The sequence below is a fragment of the Oncorhynchus nerka genome, linkage group LG20 (assembly GCF_034236695.1).
Source record: "Oncorhynchus nerka isolate Pitt River linkage group LG20, Oner_Uvic_2.0, whole genome shotgun sequence".
Classification (NCBI taxonomy): Eukaryota; Metazoa; Chordata; class Actinopteri; order Salmoniformes; family Salmonidae; genus Oncorhynchus; species Oncorhynchus nerka.
In genome coordinates this window covers 42,595,485-42,619,150 of record NC_088415.1, presented here as the reverse complement: position 1 = coordinate 42,619,150, position 23,666 = coordinate 42,595,485, and the positions used below count along the sequence as shown (strand labels likewise).

The following is a 23,666-nucleotide window of genomic DNA, read 5'->3' as shown; positions in this document are numbered from 1 at the left end:
CACTAGATCTGGGTTCAATTAGGATTATTTTCTTCCAAACTCTTGATTGCGCTGGCCTGGCACACTGTAGCCAATGCAAACTGTGAACCCCGCCTATCTGTCACTCCAGGCAAGCTCAATCAAATGCTAAAAGTATTCAAACTTTACTATTTGAACCCAGGTCCAATTGATACTAGACCACTGTGAGGCTTTTAACTATAAACCCATCGCCATCATACCATGTATCTCCCCATGGGAGAGTGAGGTCCTGTTTCTAATGTTGTTTGCAGTGTAGATGACCACAGCTGTCCGGGTCTGGGGACAGAATGGACACTGCCTTGCCTGCCTTTGATAACCAGATCACTTTGAGGCTTTGCGTTTCGAATTACCAACCCCAAATCGTATCATGTTATATTATTGCATCTCTCCTGAGTATATGAAAACTTGCTATCTCGTTACACGGACTGTGATTTCTCCGTTGTCACATATTACTTCATATCTTCTGCTTAGTGGCATTGACACTGATGGCTGATGCTCTCTCTCTCTCCCCCCATCCTTTTCGCCAGAGTTTCGGGTGGAGTTTAAGGATCATGTTTCTAACGAGTGGGGTTGGGAGGAGCTGAAACGTGTTAGTGGAACCGAAGAGAGTGTGAACCTTGCCCTGCAGCCCTATGTGTCCTACCGTTTCCGGGTCATCTCCGTCAACGACATCGGGAAGAGTGATCCCAGCACGCCTTCTGACCTTCACAGCACGCCACCTCAAGGTTAGACACACCTATCAAGTGTGTTTGTGTGTGCGCGTCTTTACATCCGCTAGTACCTAGGCTATATGCACCCACTGTATAGTCCTTTACCTTGGTATAGAAGCATTCAAATTGGGACACATGAACATAACCTGATGTAGTGCCATTTTATCAATGCCTCAGGTCGACATGTAGATATGTCAATGGTGAGAATGCTATTTTAGTTTTGGGTCATGGCTTCTCCTGTGTTGGGTCAACATGGCCCCCAAAAAAGCTTAAAATGTATATATTGGTTTGGGGAACTCATTTAATCCACAGCCAAAACCACATGTTCTTTGATTTTACCTTTACGATCGCAACAATGAGGAAAAAAACATCAAAAATCACAGTAAAAAAATATATATATTTTCAGTGGTGTTTCCAAAGTGACCTTTTTCACACGAAACTTAAATATTGTTTTATAAACCAGATGGTAGACGAATCAGGATATATTTCTACACCAATAAAAAGTTGTATCACTATGTCACAACATATACGCATGTGATAAAGAGATTATTGCTCAATAAGCTTTTTATTAAATCTCTAAATCAACGGGTAAAGGTGTTCACACTAGGCAGAGCCCCTTCATATTAGTAGCAAGCCAACAAAGTTATAAAAGAAAAGTAATGAGTTAATTTACAGGGAGAGAGGGTCAATCCGACAGAGATTCCCCTGTTCTACTCTAAAAATGTTCCTTATGATGAGAAACACTGATATACCAAGGTTCGTGGTTGTACATAAAAATGGGGCGACGGGGCTGAGCCTTAGATTTTGAATGCTCATTATAGCGCCACCTATGGGCCAATCCGTGCTGTTTTTGGTATCTGAGTAACAGTGTTGATATACTTTGATATTACCAAAGTAGAAAACATTTTTACCAATCGGGCATTGAGATATTGCGACAACGGCAGAAGAGTAATAAGAAAGAAAGAAAAATGACATTAAAAAAAAAAATAGGTTTGCTTGCAATTTCACTGCCAAAATCTATCAATGGAGATATGTTCCAATGGCCCTAATCTCCCATATACAGTGAGGTCTGGAATGATTGACACCTTTTCTAAAGATGAGTGAAACTTACTGTATAAAATGAATCATTCAAATACTGAGCTATATTGTATCCTAAACATTTTTATAGCTTTTTACTAATACAATTGCTCAGAGAAAGAGATTTTGTTTAACAAGTAATTTTTTTTTTTCATCTCATAGGTAGGGGTCAAAATGATTGACACCCATGTTTTCAATATCTCACCTTGCCAGGATAATGGCACTGAGCCTTTTTCTAAAAAATGTCTTATGAGTTAGAGAACACATTGTGTGAGGATCTTATAGAAGAAATAGGTGAACCATACCTCTGTATAGAGGAACCATACCTCTATACAGAATCATGAAAACGTAGGGTTTTGAGTTGAAGAGGGCAGTCCAGTGCAGACAAAGGATATCTTTGCAAGGTGAGGTATTAAAAGGAATTGAATATAGGGATGTCAATCATTTTGACCCTTTACCATTTTGAGGAGAAAAATGTATTACTTGTGAAACAAAATCTCTTCTCCGATCAATTGTATTAGTATAAAAAAATATAATTTCCCCTTTTTTTTTAGCGTACAATACAGCTCAGTATTTGCATGATTTATTTTATACAGTCATTTTTGCTCATCTTTATCAATAATTTCGGAACCCACTGTACAGTATATAGTGAAACTAGCTCTAACGCGGCTGTTTATTAGCGAAGGGCTCTAAGAGCCGGCTCTTGTAGGTGAACGTTGGGAGCCGGCTTGCATATCAGAAGAGCCGAATCTATTTATAAACATATTTTTTTTTAAATGAAGATGTGAATAATCAACAGATTTAAATGATTAGAATGAACTAATTCAAAAGAATGAAACAAATAAATAAAATACTATAGGCCTAAATGCTCAAGCGCACACATTCGTTCTGACTGTCTGCTCAGACTAACAGCCTCACCTGTTGTTCCTGTCAATCAGACACGCAGTGTCAACCAATGAACCAAAGATGCGTAAGGGGTGCTGAGCCAACTCACTCAAAGTCACACACTTAGCAGCCGAGTAGAGAGAGGAAGGACAGCTATGAAAACAACAGCTAGAAAATGAGTCGGAAGCACTTGGATGCATTTTAATAATGTAGACAATGTTAGTGTAGAATCTGCCAAAACAAAATCTCATATTAAGCCGGTTCTACGCACAACCTACACCGGCATCTGCGAACTGTGCACCCAACTGTGAAGATAGCTGTAGCAGAGCTTCGAGGAACTAGTGGGCCTGCTATAGTGATAGTGGTGCAGCCAGCACCTCCACACGTGATGTATCCACTCAGTCAAGTAGGCCTACTCCGCAACCCACAGCAACGCAGTCTTCTATGGACCAGTTTATGTCAAAGTCTATGTCTGTAGCAAAACAAGGCCAAATTGATATTGCATTGGCTAAAATGATTGCCACTGATTTCCAGCCATTTTCGATCGTGGAGGACAGAGGTTTAAGAAATTTTAGCAATAGTCTAAATCCAATTTACACAATTCCAAGCAGGAAAACCCTTTCAAAATCACTTATTCTACAACTGTACGAGAGCACACAGGCTTCATTGCGGGAAAGAGTCCAGAAAGCTACTGCAGTTTGCCTTACCACTGACTGCTGGACATCAGGGGTAACCACTTCTTACATGTCGGTTACATGTCACTTCATTGAAGATTTTTCGGTGTCTAGCTATCTTCTGGACTGCTTTGAGTTCAGCGACAGACACACCTCAGAGAACTTGGCAGAGGAACTGTTGAGAGTGGACAGAGAATGGCAAGTAGATGGAATAGTGGTCAGTTGTGTTAGCGACAACGCAGCTAACATAACCAAAGCCATGAACATTTTAAAATGGACCCATCATCCATGTCTTGCCCACACAATCAACCTGACTGTAAGAGATGCTCTGAAGGTGAAGAAGCCCAATGTGGACAAAGTGAAAGCAGCTGTGGAATACTTCCACAGGAGCACAGTAGGTGCTGAAAAACGAAAGTCTACACAACGCCAGATGGGGATGCCTGAGCTGAGGTCTAAACAAGACTGCAGTACAAGGTGGAATTCAACATTTTACAAGTTGAAGCGGTTTCTTGAGTCAAAGGATGCCATCATCTCTACCCTGGCCATTGTCAATGCACCTGTTGATGCTCTGACCCAAGAGGAATGGGAGGTGTGCAGAGTCCTGGAACCCTTTGAGCAGGTCACTGTGGAGATCAGTGGAGAGAGGTACAGTAAGCAGTTATTACTGCATCATTATTTCATCCAGTATTATATATGTATATGAGCAGTAGATGAGAATGTAGTATCAGTAGACAAAACATGAACCTGAACTAATAAGTTACTGTTCTCTCTTTCCAGCTATGTGACAGCCTCAAAAATGATACTCCTGTGGAAGGGTCTGCAGCCAATCACAGCCAGAGAGAAGCAAATGTAACCACAGGACATGTGACAGAGTTGATGGACACCCTATGTTCATCAATGTACAGAAGGATCCACAGAATGGGATATAATCACGTGCTATCAGAAACCGCTGCACTTGACCCCAGGTTTAAGAAGTTAGCCTTCAGTGATGCCAAAGCGATTGATGAGGGTCTTCAAAGAATAACCTCCGCAGCAGAGGGAGGGACAGCCCCAGCAGTCAGCTGGCTCAGGCATCGGGGCAACAGGAAGAAGAGGAATCAGATGGAGCAGAAGCACCAGCAGTAGTGCCACAAACGGATGCTGTTTGACGAGAACAACTGGGGATGCAGCACGAAGGAATCCCTCAGCAGATGCCATAACGGAGGTCCGATCCTATTTGAAGGAGCCCCTCCTCCAAAGATCTGCAGATCCTCTGAGCTGGTGGAAGAACAAGGCCTCTGTCTACCCACGGCTTACTAAAGTCATGACAGGGAGACTCTGCATAGTGGCCACATCCGTTCCCTCTGAGAGGATCTTCTCGAAAAGGGGACAAATAATTACTGAGTGAAGAAACTGCATCAGCCCCTCGAAAGTGAGGCAGCTTGTATTTCTGAATGCAAATCTCTCATAAAAGCAAAACATAGTCAGCATTGCTGTGTGCTGCTGGTTATAACATGGCAATAAAGAAGAGAGAGAAAAGAGGGACCAGTTTAATGTTTTAAGTGGGATGCCCGCAGTTTTGCACATTGTTATACATTTTTCTTTGATATGGTGCAATATTCTATTATTATGTTGTTCAGATTATATTCATTTTGAATTGTTACATTTATATGCACTTTGTTTATATACATTAAACAAGTTATACTTTAAATGCACATGTGTAATAGCATCCTTCTTTTTTAAATTTATTTCAATTTGTGGGATGCTGCAGTTTTGCAAAATGTTATTTATTTTTCTTTGATATGTTGCAATATTCTATTATGCTGTTCAGCTTGTATTCATTTTGAATGGTTAGATTTATATGCCCTTTGGTTATATACATTGAAGTTATACTTTAAATGCAAATGTTTAATAGCATTCTTTGTCATAACAAACCAATGCATTTTTAAATACATTGTGGTGAAGGTAGAGTATGATTTAATTTAATAATTTAATTAGAATTGTTTTAATACCAATCATAGTCAAACTATCGCAAACTGTTTGACTTGAAAAAAAAAAAAAAACATTTTAAGAGCCGTTTGGGAGCCAAAAGAGCCGCCTCTTTTTGGTGAGCTGAGCCGAACGAGCCGACTCACTGAAAAGAGCCGGAATGCCCATCACCACTGTTTAGGAAACTAGCTCCCAACTAACTCTGAACCAAAGCTATTCAATGGAGTTTGGGTGTTTTAGCAGTCAGAAGCATGCAGTCAGTGGAACCAGGATCACACGCCACATCTATGGACCACATCTTCCTACTAAATACATTCCCAATTTTGCCGTTCCCTTTCCTGCTGTCATCTAGCAAAATACTTTCATCTTCCAAGCTGTTTGAAAAATGTTTTTTGTGTGTTTTCTTTTACACACACACTTCTGAGCAGAAGAGACACTGAAGAGAGAGACATGAGAAGTCTCTAATCCAGCATCTCAGTTTTCCCATTCCTAGATTAGAGTATGACACACTCTTACCCGGGTCACGTCTTCTAGTCTTTTTCATGTCGGCATCATTCTCGCATCACATTAGACAGGTGACAATGAGCTTTTTAAAGTAATTTCCCGACGTTTGCAGAGATCACGTTCACAGTAAACACTACCCATGTGGGTTCAATAACAACCCTTAGTCTGTTATAGTGTCATAACGCAGCTCTGATTGATTCCCAAACGTTGCCGTGTTTGGATGTAGCCACGGTTGTGAGACCCAGACAACACAAATGTTCTGACCTATGGTTGTCATAGTCACAGGAGAACCAACATCAGAGTGTACAAAAGACGGGAACTAGACTTGACACCATCGAAACATCAACAGGCAGTGAGAAGGACTTTCTGTACCAAGATAAAGGGGGACATATTGAGACATGGTGAGACATGTTGAGATATGATGCTGGAGGTGTGTGTCACTGTTGTCCTGGGCCTCTGAGGAACTCCTGAGATCATTGGAGCAGCGCAGCCTCAATCAGATTCTGGGTGTCTATTGCTGAGAGTTCAGACTGTCCTTCCTGGGAGTTAATGCTGATGTTATCACACAGTGCATGGATAGGTCTCTTGTGCCTGTTAGTACCCAGAACAACTCCCTTGACGTCACCCAGTTCCATGACTTCAGGGGAACATGCTTCAGGATCATCTCTAACTTGTCTCTACATGACAATAACACATGGAACTCAGTGATACCCATCCCGGTTGCTGAGGTCCTCCTGACAACATGCCCAGACTGTGTCCTCACTCCGCAGAGAAGCACTGAGGCTGGGAAGCCCTACAACTCTCCAAAGCTCTTGGAGTAGGTGAAGGGAGCTCGCTCACTGCTGTGGAACCAACGATTACAATGGGGTTTCTTGCAGCTTCGCTGGGATTGGCATGGGGTGTCGGGGGTCCGTTGGTAGATTTTGACCATTTGTTTTGTGTTTTCATGTCTTACTCATTGTTAGGAAGAATTTTGGTCCAAATTGGATGTTGGGTACTAAATTTATTGTCTAAATCCTGTGAATTAAAATAGCAATTTTGGGTGCAATCAATTAGCACATTTCTCAGATCAAATAATTGATCAACAAAATAAAGTTGTCGGAGTGCTTACCTTATCGGATTCTAACTATAGAAATGATTTCAGAACAATCTTAGTGGGTGTCAAGGGCTTGCTGAAATGACATGGAATGACTCGCAATGACAATGTCCTCTCATTGTTCTGCTGCTCCCAAACGTGACCTTTTAATAAAGCTTTGGTGATTCAGATTTAATTCAAGGAGGTTTCACGAGCAAAACCCTTTATGGATCGGCTCGGCTACTTGGCCAATACATTGGGCAAGGTGCATTGCCGAATGCACTGGGAAGCTATGCTTGGTTTTTAAGCAAATGAAGCAAAATGCATTTGTTTTTTTATATTTCTAAATATGAGCTTCACGGGCACAAAAAAGTACATGGGCACTGTGCGCCATTGGCCGGATAGGCTGCGTTTCCATTCTCAAAATCCATGCCATGACCAACTGTGTTACCTCTGGTCTTAAAATATCCCCATTTGTGCTGCCTGAAATATGCACATCGGTGCATGTTTTTAAGGACACAGCTCAGATACTGTCACCCCTCCCACCTGATGTAAGACGGGTAAATTGCCAAATGCGGTGCAATGGTTCCCTGTCATGTTTCTTAAAAGTGACACAGTAAATAACATCACAGGATGTATCATTGTAATCAGTAGACTTCAGGGAACACTTAATTTTTAAAAAAAATCAAAAGTTGACTGCGATTTCTTAAGGTTTCTCATCATTGTTGCGATCATAAAGGAAAAAACAAAATTCCATATGGTTTTGGTTGCTGATTTTAAATTATTTCCCCAAACCAATACATATATTTTAAGCTATTTTGGGGCCACATAGATCCAACTCAGGAGAAGCCATGAACCAAACGAAATGCAGATAAATGCATTTTCACAATTGACCTCTACGGGGCTCAAAGCCCGACCTTAGGCTTTGATGAAACTGCATTTTTTTATTATTTTTTTTACAAGTATGCCAATTTGAATATCAAAGTGAACAATATGGTCTTTTTGGGGATTTTATAACCTGGACTAATAGTGAATATACTGTATTATTATCTGCTTGTAGACCTACAGTCCTTCCTAACATGGATTAAACAGCAAAACATTCTCTATCTGCAGTGTCAGGGAGTAACTGATTTGCATGTAATCTGATTACAAAACACTAACAGTAATCGGTTACGTTACCAGCAAAAATATTGTAATCGGATTACAGATACTTTTGAAAAACTAGATGATTACTTCATGGATTACTTTTAAATTCAGAAAGGATGCTTGCAAAAAAATACATTATGGCAGCTTTCTGTTTTCTCAATGACATTCAATTCAGAATTGAAAAAAGACACACGTTTTATGTTTGTTCCACCTGAGCGAGTCTGACCGCAAGACAGAGACCTCTATGATGACACACCAAATGCGTTTGATGGATCCTTTTTTTGTCTTCTTCTAATGCCTCTTAAGGGGAAAGCAATTCAAAAGTAACTGAAAGTAATCCGATTTGGGGTAATCCAAAAATTAAGTTACTGATTACAATTTTGGACAGGTAACTAGTAACTGTGATGACATTTAGAAAGTAACCTACCCAACTCTGCATATCTGATTTGGGATTCCACCCCTTTCCCCACTCCACAGCTCCAGACAACAACCCTGAGGATGTGAGGAGTGAGTCTACAGACCCAGACACCCTGGTCATCACATGGGAGGTAAGACTCTTTCTTATGTTCGACTGTTCTGTCACCTTCTACATGAATGTTCCACCAAAACTGGAAAATGTGTTCATTAAAAAAGAATGGGAGAAAAACGTTGAAAAGGCAGAAAATGGTAGGCTAAACTTGTGTACCTGAAGTTCATCCCATAAGGGGATTGTGTGTACTCACATTCTGATTGGCTCCTGTCCCGGTCTGTCACTCTGTCACAGGAAATGGACAGGCGTGTGTTCAACGGACCGGAGTTCCAGTACAAGGTGTTCTGGAGGAGGGTAGTAGGTGACGGCCCCACCTGGCACTCTAATGTCACCACTGAGCCACCGTACATTGTTACTGAAGTGGGCAACTTCTCAGCCTTCGAGATCAAAGTACAGGCTGTCAATCAGAAAGGGGAAGGACCTGAGCCAGACCCTGTCATTGGCTACTCCGGAGAGAATGGTGAGATGTTGTTTTAGAATTCTGTCTTTCTTTAATGATCTCTCTTTCTTTCTCTCACTCTCCCCTCTCTATCTTTCTTTCTTTATCACTCTCTCTGACTCTCACAGACTCTATATCTCTTTATCTTCTCTCTTTCTGTCTCTGCCTCTTTCTCTGTTCTCTTTCTCGTCTCTGTCTTTCTCTCTCCCTCTCCCTCTATCCCCTACTCTCTCTTTCTCTCGCTCTCTCAATTCAATTCAAGGGGCGTTACTGGCACGGGGAACATATGTTAACATTGCCAAAGCAAGTGAAGTAGATAATATACAAAAGTGAAATAAACAATAAAAATGAACCGTAAACATTACACTCACAGTGTAATATCTAACCAAGCCTCTCTCTGTCCTCTTTTCCTCTCGTTCCTGCTCTCGTTCTCTCTCTTGTTCTCGCTCTCCTCTTTATCTCCCTCTAATGACTATCAATTAGTCTATTGTGTTTAGGCCTACTGGTAAACAGTAGAATAATAATCATTCAAGTGATTATGATGCTGAGCAAGATAATGTCTCTCTTCCCTCCCTCCCTCCCTCCCTCCCTCCCTGCAGTCCCCCTGGAGGCTCCTATGGATGTGGGTGTTGTGCTGCTCAACAGCACAGCCATCAGGGTAACATGGGCAGCAGTGGACAGAGATACTGTCAGAGGACACCTACTGGGATACAAGGTACTTGCAGGTCATTCATTGTTTGTGCCCAACTCTGGCACTCAGTAGTTACGTTTTCTCATTATCACCTGTGTCCTCTTCCCTACTATGTGTGTCAGATAAACATTACATTATGGTTACATAGAGCCTTATAACCCATTATAACCTCTTCCCTCCGGGATCTTCCTGACGAGGTTTGGCTCTAGGTGCCACTAACCGGGGCCGCAAACATTACACATCATGAACATGACATTATAGCTACATAAAGCTACATAGGGCATTATTAACCCATTATAACTCCTTCTATCCACCAGATCCACCTGACAAGGTTCGGCTCCAGGGGCCACCACCGGGGTCGGAGGGCCAGAGAGCCGGAGAGCAGCATGGTGGTGGAGACAGGGGCCAATGAGGAGAAGAGGGTCCTGGGGGGCCTTAGACCCTACTCCCACTATGCCCTCACAGTCACTGTGTTCAACAGCAAGGGAGAGGGGCCCCCCTCCGACCCCCCCCTGTCCTTCAGTACCGACGAGGGAGGTGAGAGAAAGAAGGGAGAGGGAGATAGAGAGTGGGTGGGGTGAAGGAAAGGAGGGGGAGGTGGAAGGGAAGTGGTGGAGTGAGAGGAGGGGAGGGTGGCATTTTGAGCGAGAGGTAAATGGAGCAGGAGAGATGAGGGAGGGAGATGGGAAAGAATGGATAGATGACATAGAAAAGGTCAGATAAAGCACAGTGCCATTACATTGGGGGGGTGAAAAGATCACAAAAAGAGATACTTAAACTAAATAAAAGAATGGCCTTTGATGCGTGAGTAATGGAGACAGATCGAGGTAGTTTGCGCTGCAGTGGAAGCGTATATAATCAAGCGCGCCTGTGTCCCCGTCAGCTCCTGGCCCCCCCATGTCTCTCCACCTGGAAAGCCCTGCAGAGACAGAGATGACCCTTCACTGGACCCCCCCTGCTCAACCCAACGGGGTTCTCAAAGGATACCTGCTGCAGTATCAACAGAGTGGGTGTCTTTCTTTACCTCTCCCTCGTTCTGTATATCTTTCCACCTTTGTCGTCCATGGTCACCTATACCTCCGTCTAGCACCTTCATTATACATGCTTCTCTGCCTTGTAAAAGACACTAATGCATCTCGGTGAGTCCGTAGCCATCTTCTCACTGAACGTCGGTGACACTGACATGTTGTTGATTTACCACCGGTCTCTACCGGAGATGGCTAGTGGTAATACTATCAATCAATCAATCTATCAATCAATCAATCAATCGTTTGCCGTCCATACTTCAGACTCAGAGCGTCAGTGCTAAATCAACATCCATTGGTCTAATTCCGAGGCAAACTTCAAATGTTGTAGGTTAAGTCCAAGGTAGTCTCTCCGCCGACATACAATTTCCCGGCTCGGAGACCGCATGCGACTCTACATCAGAGACAGACCTGTAACATAATTGATGGACCGTGATTGGTTGACTGTTCCTCTATCTCTTTTTTTTTTGTAGTCGTGGAGAGTGATGACAGCCCGGTGCAGGTGGAGACCATAGACGACCACACGCTGACCAAACTGACCCTGAAGCAGCTGGACCCCAAGAGCCGTTACCGCTTCTACCTGAGGGGCCGCACCTCGGCCGGGGACGGAGAGCCCATTACAAGGGAGGGCGCCACCACGCTGGACGGAGGTAGAACTGCAGGAGGATTAGAATTAGATCAATTTTTCTTCTTTATTGTCCATGCGATGTGGAATTTTGTCATCGGCTTCAACATCACACAAAAACAGACATTAAAACATTCTGTTCACTGGTGTGCTTATCACAATGTAGTTACATGGTGGAGCATTAGGGGGTTAATAAATATTATTACACCGAGTTGGTTAACACTAACAGGATGCGGCTCCAATTGTTGGTGCAAGACTGATCGTTTGAGATTGTGAAGGAGGGTAAGAGGGAATGTAATTACTCATTCTCAACCCTTTCCAGCTCCTCCGTCCAACATCAGCTTGTCTGTAGGTGAGAAGTCTGTTAACCTGAGCTGGGTGCCAGGCCAGAGACACAGGAGTGTGGGCTTCCAGGTCCAGTACCTCAACAAGAACAGTAAGCTACCAGCCGACCAACAGTATGCCTGTGGGAAAACCAAACACATTTGTCATTTCTTTCACTCCCCTGTCTGTAAGCCATAAAAAAAAAAATATATATATATATATACACTGCCGTTCAAAAGTTTGGGGTCACTTAGAAATTTGACCCCAAACCAGAATATAAAGAGGAGTGGGAGGCCCTGGTGCACAACTGAGCAAGAGGACAAGGACATTAGAGTATTTAGTTTGAGAAACTATAGGAGGATGGGTTCATTGTAATGGCTGGAATGGAATAAATGGAACGGAGTCAAACGTGGTTTCCATATGTTTGATGTGTTTGATACCGTTCCATGTATTCCATTTCAGCCATTGCAATGAGCCTGTTCTCCCTCCTCACAAGTCCTCAACTGGCAGCTTCATTAAATAGTACCCGCAAAACACCAGTCTCAACGTCAACAGTGAAGAGGCGACTCTGGGATGCTGGCCTTCTAGGCAGAGTTGCAAAGAAAAAGCCACATCTCAGACTGGCCAATAAAAAGAAAAGATTCAGATGGGCAAAAGAACACACACACTGGAAAGAGGAACTCTGTCAAGAAGGCCAGCATCCCGAGTCGCCTCTTCACTGTTGACGTTGAGACTGGTGTTTTGCGGGTACTATTTAATGAAGCTGCCAGTTGAGGACTTATGAGGCGTCTGTTTCTCAAACTAGATACTAATGTACTTGTCCTCTTGCTCAGTAGTGCACCGGGACCTCCCACTCCTCTTTCTATTCTGGATAGAGCCAGTTTGCTCTGGTCTGTGAAGGGAGTAGTACACTAGATCTTCAGTTTCTTGGCAATTTCTCACATGTAATAGCCTTCATTTCTCAGAACAAGAATAGACTGATGAGTTTCAAAAGAAAGTTATTTGTTTCTGGCTATTTTGAGGCTGTAATCGAACCCACAAATGCTGATGCTCCAGATACTCAACTAGTCTAAAGGCGGACAGTTTTATTGCTTCTTTAATCAGGGCAACAGTTTTCAGCTGTGCTAACATAATTGCAAAAGGGTTTTCTAATGACCAATTAGCCTTTTAAAATTATAAACTTAATTTAGCTAACACAACGTGCCATTGGAACACAGGAGTGATGGTTGCTGATAATGGGCCGTTTCCAGCTATAATAGTCATTTACAACATTAACACTGTATTTCTGATCATTTTGATGTTATTTTAATGGACAAAAAAAGGTGCTTTTCTTTCAAAAACCTCAGAACCTTTGAAAGGTGGTGTATATATTTAGTCTATTTACATGTGTCAACCACCCTCTCATTTTTTTACTGAATAAATACATAGAAGGAATAGAGTAAACAAATAAAGGGTTTATTTTCTCTCCAGGCGGTGGAAAGTGGAAGCAGTCTGAGAAGCTGAACTCGTCCCAGTCATTCTACCAGCTGAAGGGTCTAACCCCAGGATCACAGTACCGGCTCAGATTTACCTTCAGCAACAACACCTTCTGGGAGACTGAGATCAGGACAGAGGGAGCAGGTAGACCTAGAGTAGCACACACACACACCTAGATACACACCGCACACATGATTCACTTTCAACAACAACACCTTCTGAGATCAGAACCGATGGTGCAGGTAGTAAGAAAACACACACACAATGACACAGGCAGGCCCACCAGAGGGAGCTGATGGGAGGAGCTATAGAAGGACGGGTTCATTGTATTGGCTGGGATGGAATAAATGGAACGGAGTCAAACGTGGTTTTCAAATGTTTGATGTGTTTGATACCGTTCCATGTATTCCATTTCAGCCATTACTATGAGGCCGTCCTCCTATAGCTCCCCCCACCAGCCTCCCCTGACACACACACACCCTCCTCTGGGCCCACTGCTGCAGCTCTATCGGTGTGAAGTGCTTTTTTGTTTACGTGTCTTAGATGAAGGAGACTAAATGGCAAAGCTTTCAGCTGCTAAATGAAATGCCCCGTTAGTGGTATTTGTTTGGGGCATTGGACTGTATTGCCTACATCTCTAGTGTAATGTCTGTTAGGTTGTGTGTGTGTGTGTGTGTGTGTGTGTGTGTGTGTGTGTGTGTGTGTGTGTGTGTCGACTGAGCCCCCGTGTGTAAGCTCCAGATCCACTCTCTCTCTTCTTAATCTCTTCTCTTCCTTTCATCCTTTCTTTCATCCCCCATCCCTCTCTCTCCGATCCCTCCCTCCCTGCTCTCTCGCTCTCTCTTTTCTCTCTCTCGCTCGCTCTTTTCTCTCTCTCTCTTTTCTCTCTTTTATCTCTCTCTTTTCTCTCTCTGTAGGAGTGGTGGATGTGCAGACAGGCTTTGCTACTCAGGGCTGGTTCATTGGGCTCGTGAGCGCCATCGTGCTGTTGCTGCTGGTACTGCTCATCCTCTGCTTCATCAAGAGGAGCAAGGGGGGAAAGTATTCAGGTAGCTCTAAATATAGCAACATGCACCAGACAAGTACCAGACAAACGACGTCAGATCTAACAAACCACATACAGTGCATTCGGAAAGTATTCAGACCCCTTGACTTTTCCCCCAAAAAAATATGTTAGTCTTATTCTAAATTTTATTCAATAAATGTTTTTCCTCATCAATCTACACACAATACCCCACAATGACAAAGTGAAAACAGATTTTATTTATAAAAAAAATATTTATAAAAAAAATGTTAAAAACATACCTTATTTACATAAATCCTCTTAAAAACGTCTTAGGGCTAGCGGGACAACTTCCGGTGAAACTGGAGGGCGCGCATTTCAAATAAATGATCATAAATAATATTGATATTAACATGTAGGTACATACCTACAGTTGAAAGCTTAAATCAGTTGAAAGCTTAAATTCCCGTTAATCTAACGGCACTGTCCGATTTACAGTAGCCATTACAGCGAAAGCATGCCATGCGATTGCTTGAGGACAGCGCCCCACATAAAAATATTTTTCCACCGGCACAGGTTTCATAAATTCACAAATAGCAATGAAATATTCACTTAGTTTTTGACAATCTTCCTCTGATTTGTCATCCAAAGGGTCCCAGCTATAACATGTAGTGTCATTTTGTTAGATAAAATCCATCTTTATATCCCAAAATGTCAGTTTAGTTGGCGCCATCGACTTGAGTAATCGACTCGTTCAACATGCAGAGAAAGGAATCCCAAAACAATCTACCGCTAAACTTTGTTAAAGCAAGTCAAAATACGTTTCTATTGACTACTCAGATACCCTAAAATGTAATCAAGCTATACGGAAAGAAGAAGTATGTTCAATAGGAAAACGATATTAGCAGATGCATCTTCTCTTCATCGTGCGCGCATACACACATTTCCAAGACTGTGTCCCTGTAGTAAAACTCATTATTCTTACCTGTTTTGGAAGAAACAAGCCTGAAACCTTGAACATTGAGTGCTGACACCCAGTGGAAGCCATAGGAATTGCATACTGGGAGCTAGATTTAAGTATGCTGAACCTTTGCTATGAGACTTGAAATTGAGCTCAGGTGCATCCTGTTTCCATTGATCATCCTTAAAATGTTTCTACAACTTGATTGAAGTCCACCTGTGTTAATTTCAATTGATTGGACATGATTTTGAAAGGCACACCCCTGTCTATATAAGGTCCCACAGTTGACAGTGCATGTCAGAGCAAAGCCCAAGCCATGAAGTCGAAGGAATTGTCTGTAGAGCTCCGAGACAGGATTGTGTCGAGGCACAGATCTGGGGAAGGGTACCAAAACATTTCTGCAGCATTGCAGGTCCCCAAGAACACAGTGGCCTCCATCATTCTTAATAAATGGCTGAAGTTTGAAACCACCAAGACTCTTCCAAGAGCTAGCCGCCCAGCCAAACTGAGCAATTGCGGGAGAAGGGCCTTGGTCAGGGAGGTGACCAAGAACCCGATGATCACTGTGACAGAGCTCTAGTTCCTCTTTGTAGATGAGACAACCTTCCGGAAGGACAACCATCTCTGCAGCACTGTGAGCAAGGAGGCCTACGAACCTGACTCCGTTACACCAGCTCTGTCAGGAAGAATGGGCCACAATTCACCCAACTTATTTTGGGAAGCTTGTGGAAGGCTACCTGAAACGTTTGACTGAAGTTAAACAATTTAAAGGAAAATCTACCAAATTGAGTGTATTTAAACTTCTGACTCACTGGGGATGTGATGAAAGGAATAAAAGCTGAAATAAATCATTCTCTCTACTATTATTCTGACATTTCACATTCTTAAAATAAAGTGGTGATCCTAACTGATCTAAGACAGGTAATTATTACTAGGATTAAATGTCAGGAATTGTGAAAAACTGAGTTTAAATGTATTTGGCTAAGGTGTATGTAAACTACTGACTTCAACTTAATATGCGGGAACACATTTGATTGGAGAACCATCTAATGAGTGAACATTTAGTTCATTTGAAACATTCTTACGAGAGTTTGCCCGTTTTAACCTCAAGTTTTAAAACAAGGGATTCCTGCATAGCTATAAAATATGACTTTAGTTTTGACACAGCCAGATCAACAATTGGGGTGTCATGGAAATTAGCACAAGGGACTCAAAGTCCCAGACCAAATAGACAATTCCCAGAAATGCCTGTAGACAGCTGTCGGTGGGGCTTCTCTACCCTCACTCAGTCGTCCCCAGACTCTAGTCTCCCAGAGACCATGGTACCTTTCTAGTAGTCCCAGGCTACAGTGGTCCCAGACCACATAGACATAATTTTATTTTTGTTTAGTTTTATTATTAATTATTATTTTTATACAAATTAATTTAAATTGACTTAAATGAAATCAGTTGACATGTCCCTCAATTGTTAACGGATGATGTGTCTCCTCCTGGGCAGCTCGCAGTAAGGGTCTGATCTGAGCAGGTCCTCGTGTCTTTTGGTCAGACGGGACGCTTTTGGTCAGACGCTTTATAAAATGCGCCACCGGTTTTCCTCGCAGACCCTCCCTGAAAAGCTCCGCAGGCAGAATCAATCACCTAGTTCACTGTGAAACCCAATTGTAGTGGAAATGACCACAAGGGACTCAAAGTCAAGCTTAAATGAATCCATCTTTGTTACCAGCAAGCTGGAGCGATTCCAGCAAACTTAATGCACCAAAGTACATGTCGGTTGGGAGCTCCGCCGGGGCAGTCCCGTTAGTTCTCTTATATACTGCTTACACAGACAATTTATATTTGCATGATTTAGCTTATTCATAATTAATTCATCCTTAACGTTTGGTTCCTGTATGTGATCGACCAATACATCACAAGGCTTCTTCTCTCCAAGCTGAGACCTTGAAACTGAGATATCCCTTTTGGTTCCCGGGACAATGTTCCCGGGTGTACTAGCGATTGGTCTGAGGAGGAGGTCACAGTCACCTGCACGAACCAAGATAGAGGTAGAGGAGATGCTGTGTGGAATTCAGTGCTATTTCTTCAGACAACTTCATTTTCCCTGACAGGGGCAACAGCATACACGATAGTATCATCCGCATATAGATGAAGTTCCATTTTTACAGCTTGACCAATGGTGTTTATATAAATAGTGTTCATTTATGCACTTCAAGAAATGTTGACAGGTCCACAAACAAAGCATTTTTTAAAAACATTTTAGTCATTTAGCAGACACTCTAATCCAGAGTGACTTACAGTGCATACATTTTCACATTTGTTTGTGCTGGTCCCCCGTGGGAATCAAACCCACAACCCTGGCGTTGCAAGTGCCATGCTCTACCAACTGAGCCACAAGCATTGACAACTAAAGTGGTTGCTGTAATACTGCTATGCCCAGGCCTGATTGGTTTACATTCAAAATACATTTCTCAGATAAAAGATTTAGCAAGGATTTCAGGGATCGTAGCGCGACAAGGAAGCCCTGAAGATCGCTACTATCTTGTCCTAATGGAGTGGCAGCACAAGAGCTGATATCCACACATTTGGAATATTTCCTGATAAGTGTATAAAAAGAAACGAAAGGGTTATTGAGCCAACCATAATGGGCGCTGCACACTTCACCAAACCGGGACCCGATCTGTCGGCCCCTGTGGATTTCCTGTCTATTGCTAGCAAAACATCGAGGACTTATTTTTCTGTAAATAGCTGATCGTTCAGCAAGTTTCCCCTATCAGCAACCAGCCCAATATCATCAAGAATAGGCTTAGAAGTTCACGTGTACAGTAGCAGTCGAACAAAATACACGCGGCAGACCAGGTAGCTCTACAAAACCACAACACATATCCTCCTGAGTGCTAGTGCCTAGCCAGTATCTGTCATTACCAAAACCCCTTAGCCAGCTACTAGCTTAGAGAGGAGCTTCTACTGATTAATGAACAGATACTGTTATCCAATCCTCTCTCTCTCTCTCTCTCTCTCTCTCGTTCTCTCTCTCAGTCAAAGATAAGGAGGAGGGTCAGGTAGACTCTGAGGCGCGCCCTATGAAGGATGAAACGTTCGGAGAGTACAGGTTGGCCTGTCTAATCAGATTACATATGGATTGTTACACATTGATCACTTATTAATATATCTTTACTAACTCAAGCCTGCTGATCATTTAATCATTTCATATTAGTTAAAAAAGGATGGTTCAACCAAGTTACAAAATGACATATTGGTTTCCTCACTCTGTAAGCAGACTTTGGAAAAGGTAAGACAGCGATCCATGTTTTGGCTTTGTTTACCTGGTTGCTGTCACCAAAAGCTTAAACCCAATGCAAGTCATTATCCTCCAAAATTGCATGTGTTAAGTGTCATGCCGAAGTCAACGTGATCCCTTGGATTCCCTGATTGAAAAGATAATAGTATGTTTTTATCCCAACCTCTTGTGTTCATTATGCCGACCCTCTTTCCCCTAATGCTTGCCCCTGCTTTGCCAGATCTCTAGAAAGGTATGCTGTAAGGTGCTCTACTGTGCATGCAGCCTCTGCTACTTATTTGAAATAGTGAATGTTTCTTATAGAGGCTCGCCTATTTCTCCTCTCCTTTTGCCCAATATCCCTACCCAATATCCCTCCTGTGGCAACGTGATACAATACAGGACCTTGGTATGTCAACCATCCACAGATAGTGACAATCTCTCCCTCTACCTACCACCTCCTCTATCTCTGTCTTTTCTTCACCCATCTTTCTCTCTCGCTCTCTATCTTTCTGCTTCTCCCTCCCTACCCCTTCTCTTTCTCTCTCCCCTTCCCTCTCTCCATCTCTCTTTCCATCCATCCTATAGCGATAACGAGGAGAAGCGGACAGCCAGCCAGCCGTCTCTGTGTGACGAGAGCAAGCTGTGTACCAGTGAGGACAACCTGGATGGCTACAACAACGGCAGCAGTGCTGTCACCGAGGTGAACATGGAGGATTCCCTGGTCAGCCAGTACAGCCGGCCCAGCGAAGCCACCCCGGACCCGGGTACACTGCAGGACAGCTCCCCCCTCAACCCCACCGCCACCACCCCAACACCCACCAACAACGGCCTGCCTAACTCGGCGGCCATCTTAGATTAGACAAAAGTAAAAGGCCGCCATTTTAGATTTAAGGTTACTAAGGCAACAGGACTGTCTGTCAGACCAAAACATATCTGTCAACAACATGTCAACTATAACATGTCAATGATACAAACATGTCCACAGCCAACACCCTTCTAGCTATCTATAATACATGGGTTTATCTACTCGACTGACATTTCCATCGATAAGCTCACTTGACTATATGATCAATATACTACTGACCATTTAGATACATCTGTTGTTCAATAGGGGAGAGTGGGGTAAGTTGAGCCATGTTTTACATTCACAATCACCCAGTCATTGGAACTATAGCATTCTTTCTAACATCTACATATATTTCAGGGTGTGTCTCCCTGGAAATAATCCAAATGAATAAACATGACACTTTTGAAAACAGCTTATCCAAAAAGAAGTGGTCTCTTGCCACAGTTTACCCTGGGTATGGGATATGTTGAGCTACGGGACGGAGTAAATTAAGCTGCTTACAAATTTCTGTACTGAAATATTACCACTACCTTTTTTAAATGTATTTCCCAAACCCAATTCCACACAACCACAATAGCTTTTTTTGTCTTTTAGTCATTTAACAGATGCACTATGCAGAAATTGCTCCGCCATTTCCTGTTTGCAAAAATTTGAATAGTTCGCATAATTTCAGTTTCTGCGACAAAACAACTCAAAATGGAATAGATTTCAGCTCCACAGTATATCTGACATGGTACAGGTGTCTTCTTTTTTGTAAGCTCAGAACCATGTGTGTGAGGTGTATACTTTGTTTCAATGTAGGTTGGTGCTCACAAGAGACACTCTGTGTGACCCTGATTTAGCCCACTTAAGCATATTTTAACACAGGCTTAACACCTAACAAACACTTTGTACTATTTTTTAACACTTTTAACATCGGCGTAGCATTATGCCTGGGAAGAAAACACTTGCTCAACTTGCCATTGTTTCAACCATGGCTCATCTTACTCCATGGCCATTGGCTCAACTTACCCCAAGGCAAACATTTTGATAATATTAGCCCATATAGCAACAAGGATGCACTTTCATGCTAGGTTTAGGACCTCATATTGAATCTTATAGAGACCCCAAATTATGTATAAAACCATCTTTAAATTATCTACTTTGGTTTAGACGGAACCTCAAACACAATAAATTAATTTGACTTGGTGAAAATAATTTTTGGGGACCTAACTTGCTTACCACTTTTTCCATGTGCTTTCATCCTTCACAGACAGATCCTACACAGAAATTGTGACCTCTTCCTAAATATTTGGTCAAATGATACATTTTGTGTGTGGTTTCCTAGAAACAAAGGCGGCTCGACTTACCCCTTTGGCTCAACTTACCCCACTCACCCCTAATGTTATCTCTCCATCTGACAGACTGGACTATTTGACCAAAGGAGTGTCCTTTTGATAAGACTGACGTGACAGACAGACAGACAGACAGACAGACAGACAGACAGACCCACCTCAGCCTAAAGATGTCCCGTGACCCGTCTTTCTCTATGTAGTTTACAACATACCTGAGTGACAGACCTTCATACCTCGTGACTCCCCCACTCTTTCTCTCTCACCCTCTATCAAATCATTGTGACATATTGGACTGGGAGAGAACGAATTATGAAAAAACGATGCTAGGAAGAGAAGCCAATGTAATTTCAGGTATGATGGTACACAGACATGAAGGGAAGATGTGGATACATGGGAAGGGAATGATTGACAGACAGAGGCTTGCGGGAGGATACAGACAGCGCAAGCTAATGTGGGTTACAAATGGCAAGTCTTACAGATGTTTATTACGTTCACCTTTTTATATTATTTGCCATGATTTCAATCTCTACATCCACTTTTTTATGTCTTTGACAGTTGGCAACAATTTTTTTATGATTAATTTATTTTTCTACTAACTTTTTGAATACAAAAAGTCAACATTGTTTTGCTTTGTATTTTCTCATTTAAAAAAAAAAAAAGAATATATTGTTTTATAGATCATTTGCATATATGAGGTGATTCATATTTAGATTTGTTTTCTACATATTTCTACATAAATCAAGATAATCATAATTTTACCCTAGCCAGGTTTTCATAGTAAATGAATTGGGTGAAAATGCTGTATAGCATTAAGCAAATCGGTGTATTTTTGTGCATTACATCTATCTATCTAGCCATATACAGTATTATAGATACAGTATGTATGTACATGTTCATTATGAGTTCCAGTGCCTACTGGCCCTCTATACAGAGCACCAGATTACATGCTTACTGTAGTCTATTCTACTTTACTCTCGCCTTTTCACCACAAGTGTGATGTCATTATTGGTATGATAATGTAATTTATGTGTAGACCTCTTTGTGTACTAGCTTTCTGTATTTGTTCTATCTGTGTCTCTTTCTACGGTGTATTAAACTATGTCCGCTGTTAAACGTTATCTTTCCCATACCTCTTCATGTCATAGTATAACATAATACTATTGCACACTGTAATGTGTGGTAGGAAGCAGTATTTCTACATATTTACAGTTAGCAGGGAGTGAAATACACACACACACACACACACACACGTTCAATATTCCTTTCATGCCCTGAACAATGCACGCTGTCAATCCAAAACAGGATTACCTGATTGGCAGGTTGGGATGAAAGGCAAATGTGTAGATTGGTTGCTTTTTGCATCTAACGTATAGATTGCATTCTTTGTTGGCGTGGATAGAAATAATATTTACATGCCAAAAACCCTTCTTTTTGAATTAGACAATGACAAGAATCATGACATAAGCATTTAGAGATAAGGAGAACAGAGGTATTGGTACGGATAAAAGAGAAGAAAGAGACTAGAGAGAGAGAGCTTTTTAAATGTCACTCTGAATGTAAATACAACCCAAAAGATTGTGTTATTTAGCAATGAGTTTGTTTGATACCAAGTGTGTGGGTTTTAAAACTCTTGTCTTAAGTTTACTTCAAATGTTGCAAGTAGTTTTATTGTATTTTTTTGTAATGAACCTATGAATTCATATTTTTCCTGTATTGACAACTAATTACAGTGATTTGACTGTTTTAGAAAAATCGTTAATAGATAAGCAAAATATAAACAAAAAGGCCAAAAAAATAAAAAATCCTCCCACCATTCCTTAAATGTTGCAAAACAAGATAAAAAATGACAAAAAAAGAAAAACACATTTTACATCAATAGTAGTAGAAGTGCGCACGTGAAATTTGGTTCTGTGTGCCGAGATTACATCAGTAGCTTTTGTTGTTTTAGTATATACAGTAGAACCAATACCAACCCATTGAAAGCTGAGGTTAAACTTATGCTAATGGTCATCATGTCCATCAAGTTTTCCTGGCTTGTAAGGGGCACTTCGCCTTCATTTTTTGTGTGTCCCTTTAAGCATTACAGTACAGTGAGTATACGTGTTGAGAGAGTCTATGTTTATGTCCCAAATGGCACCCTATTCCCTGGTCAAAATCATGTACTATACAGGGAATAGGGTGCCATTTCGGACACTCATCGTGCTGAGGCCATGTGAGGATGAGGACGGGAGGGAGGGAGGCAGTGAGCTAGCTTGTGATGAAGCACCACAGGGAGTATATGCAATGTGCTGGTTCTGCCCTCACTGCTCACCCCACTCAAACTAGCCTACAGTCTACCCAGAGACAGACCCGGGTTCAAATAAGTTTCATTTTCTTTCAGAGGAGAGTTTGATTGAGTCTGCCTGGATTGCAAGATGGGCGGAGACAACGGTTTGCACTTTTGGGGCCACTCTATTGGGTCCATTGTGCCAGAAGCACAGCTTAAGTAGTTGAGAAAAAAAAAACAACACTATTTGAACCCAGGTCCTACTGCAAGCCAAGCTATCATCCACTGTTAATTTACAGTGAGTCCCAGGGAAATGGGATAGAGAAAAGGGATTGTCTCTGGCTTGGCAGAAAGGCAATAGGTGCATTCGCATTGGCACCCTATTCCTCACACAGTGGATGTGTACACTATATAGGGAATAGCGTGCCAATTCAGACGCAGCCAGTGAGTCTGACCTAATGAGAGGTTTGAGTGAGCTCAGCTCCCTGTAGTTTGCTGTTACAGACACACTCAGGACAACAACAAAAAAAAATCAATTTCAGAAATCTATTTTCATACAGAATAATATTAATGATAAAATGAAATAATATGCCAATTATTCTCTCACGACTATGGATTGTGTCTCAAATGGCATCGTTATTCCCTGTGTAGTGCACAACTTATGACCCGAGCCATATGGGCCCAGTGTTCAGGGATAGCACTATGGGCCCTGGTCATAAGTAGTGCACTACAGAGTGCCATTTCAGACACAGCCTATCTCGCTGCTAACCATCTGTGCTTGTCATGGTGTGACGTCAGTAGTGTCAGGGCAA

The 23,666-nt window shown here is 42.1% G+C and overlaps 1 protein-coding gene across 3 annotated transcripts in view; it reads left to right on the top strand.

The window, feature by feature from the left end:
- Positions 1 to 21,706, top strand: part of LOC115101919 (neural cell adhesion molecule L1-like) — a 76,076-nt gene extending 54,370 nt beyond the window's left edge. For all 3 annotated transcript variants that reach the window (XM_065005518.1, XM_065005516.1, XM_065005517.1), the window contains 12 exons: positions 546 to 743; positions 8,535 to 8,605; positions 8,821 to 9,046; positions 9,625 to 9,740; positions 10,034 to 10,253; positions 10,600 to 10,722; positions 11,215 to 11,391; positions 11,689 to 11,802; positions 13,161 to 13,310; positions 14,084 to 14,215; positions 18,164 to 18,236; positions 18,993 to 21,706. In XM_065005518.1, the coding sequence (XP_064861590.1) occupies positions 546 to 743; positions 8,535 to 8,605; positions 8,821 to 9,046; positions 9,625 to 9,740; positions 10,034 to 10,253; positions 10,600 to 10,722; positions 11,215 to 11,391; positions 11,689 to 11,802; positions 13,161 to 13,310; positions 14,084 to 14,215; positions 18,164 to 18,236; positions 18,993 to 19,266 (1,874 nt within the window). In that variant the 3' untranslated portion in view covers positions 19,267 to 21,706. The remainder of the gene's footprint in view (positions 1 to 545; positions 744 to 8,534; positions 8,606 to 8,820; positions 9,047 to 9,624; positions 9,741 to 10,033; positions 10,254 to 10,599; positions 10,723 to 11,214; positions 11,392 to 11,688; positions 11,803 to 13,160; positions 13,311 to 14,083; positions 14,216 to 18,163; positions 18,237 to 18,992) is intronic.
- The last annotated feature ends 1,960 nt before the right edge of the window (positions 21,707 to 23,666 follow it).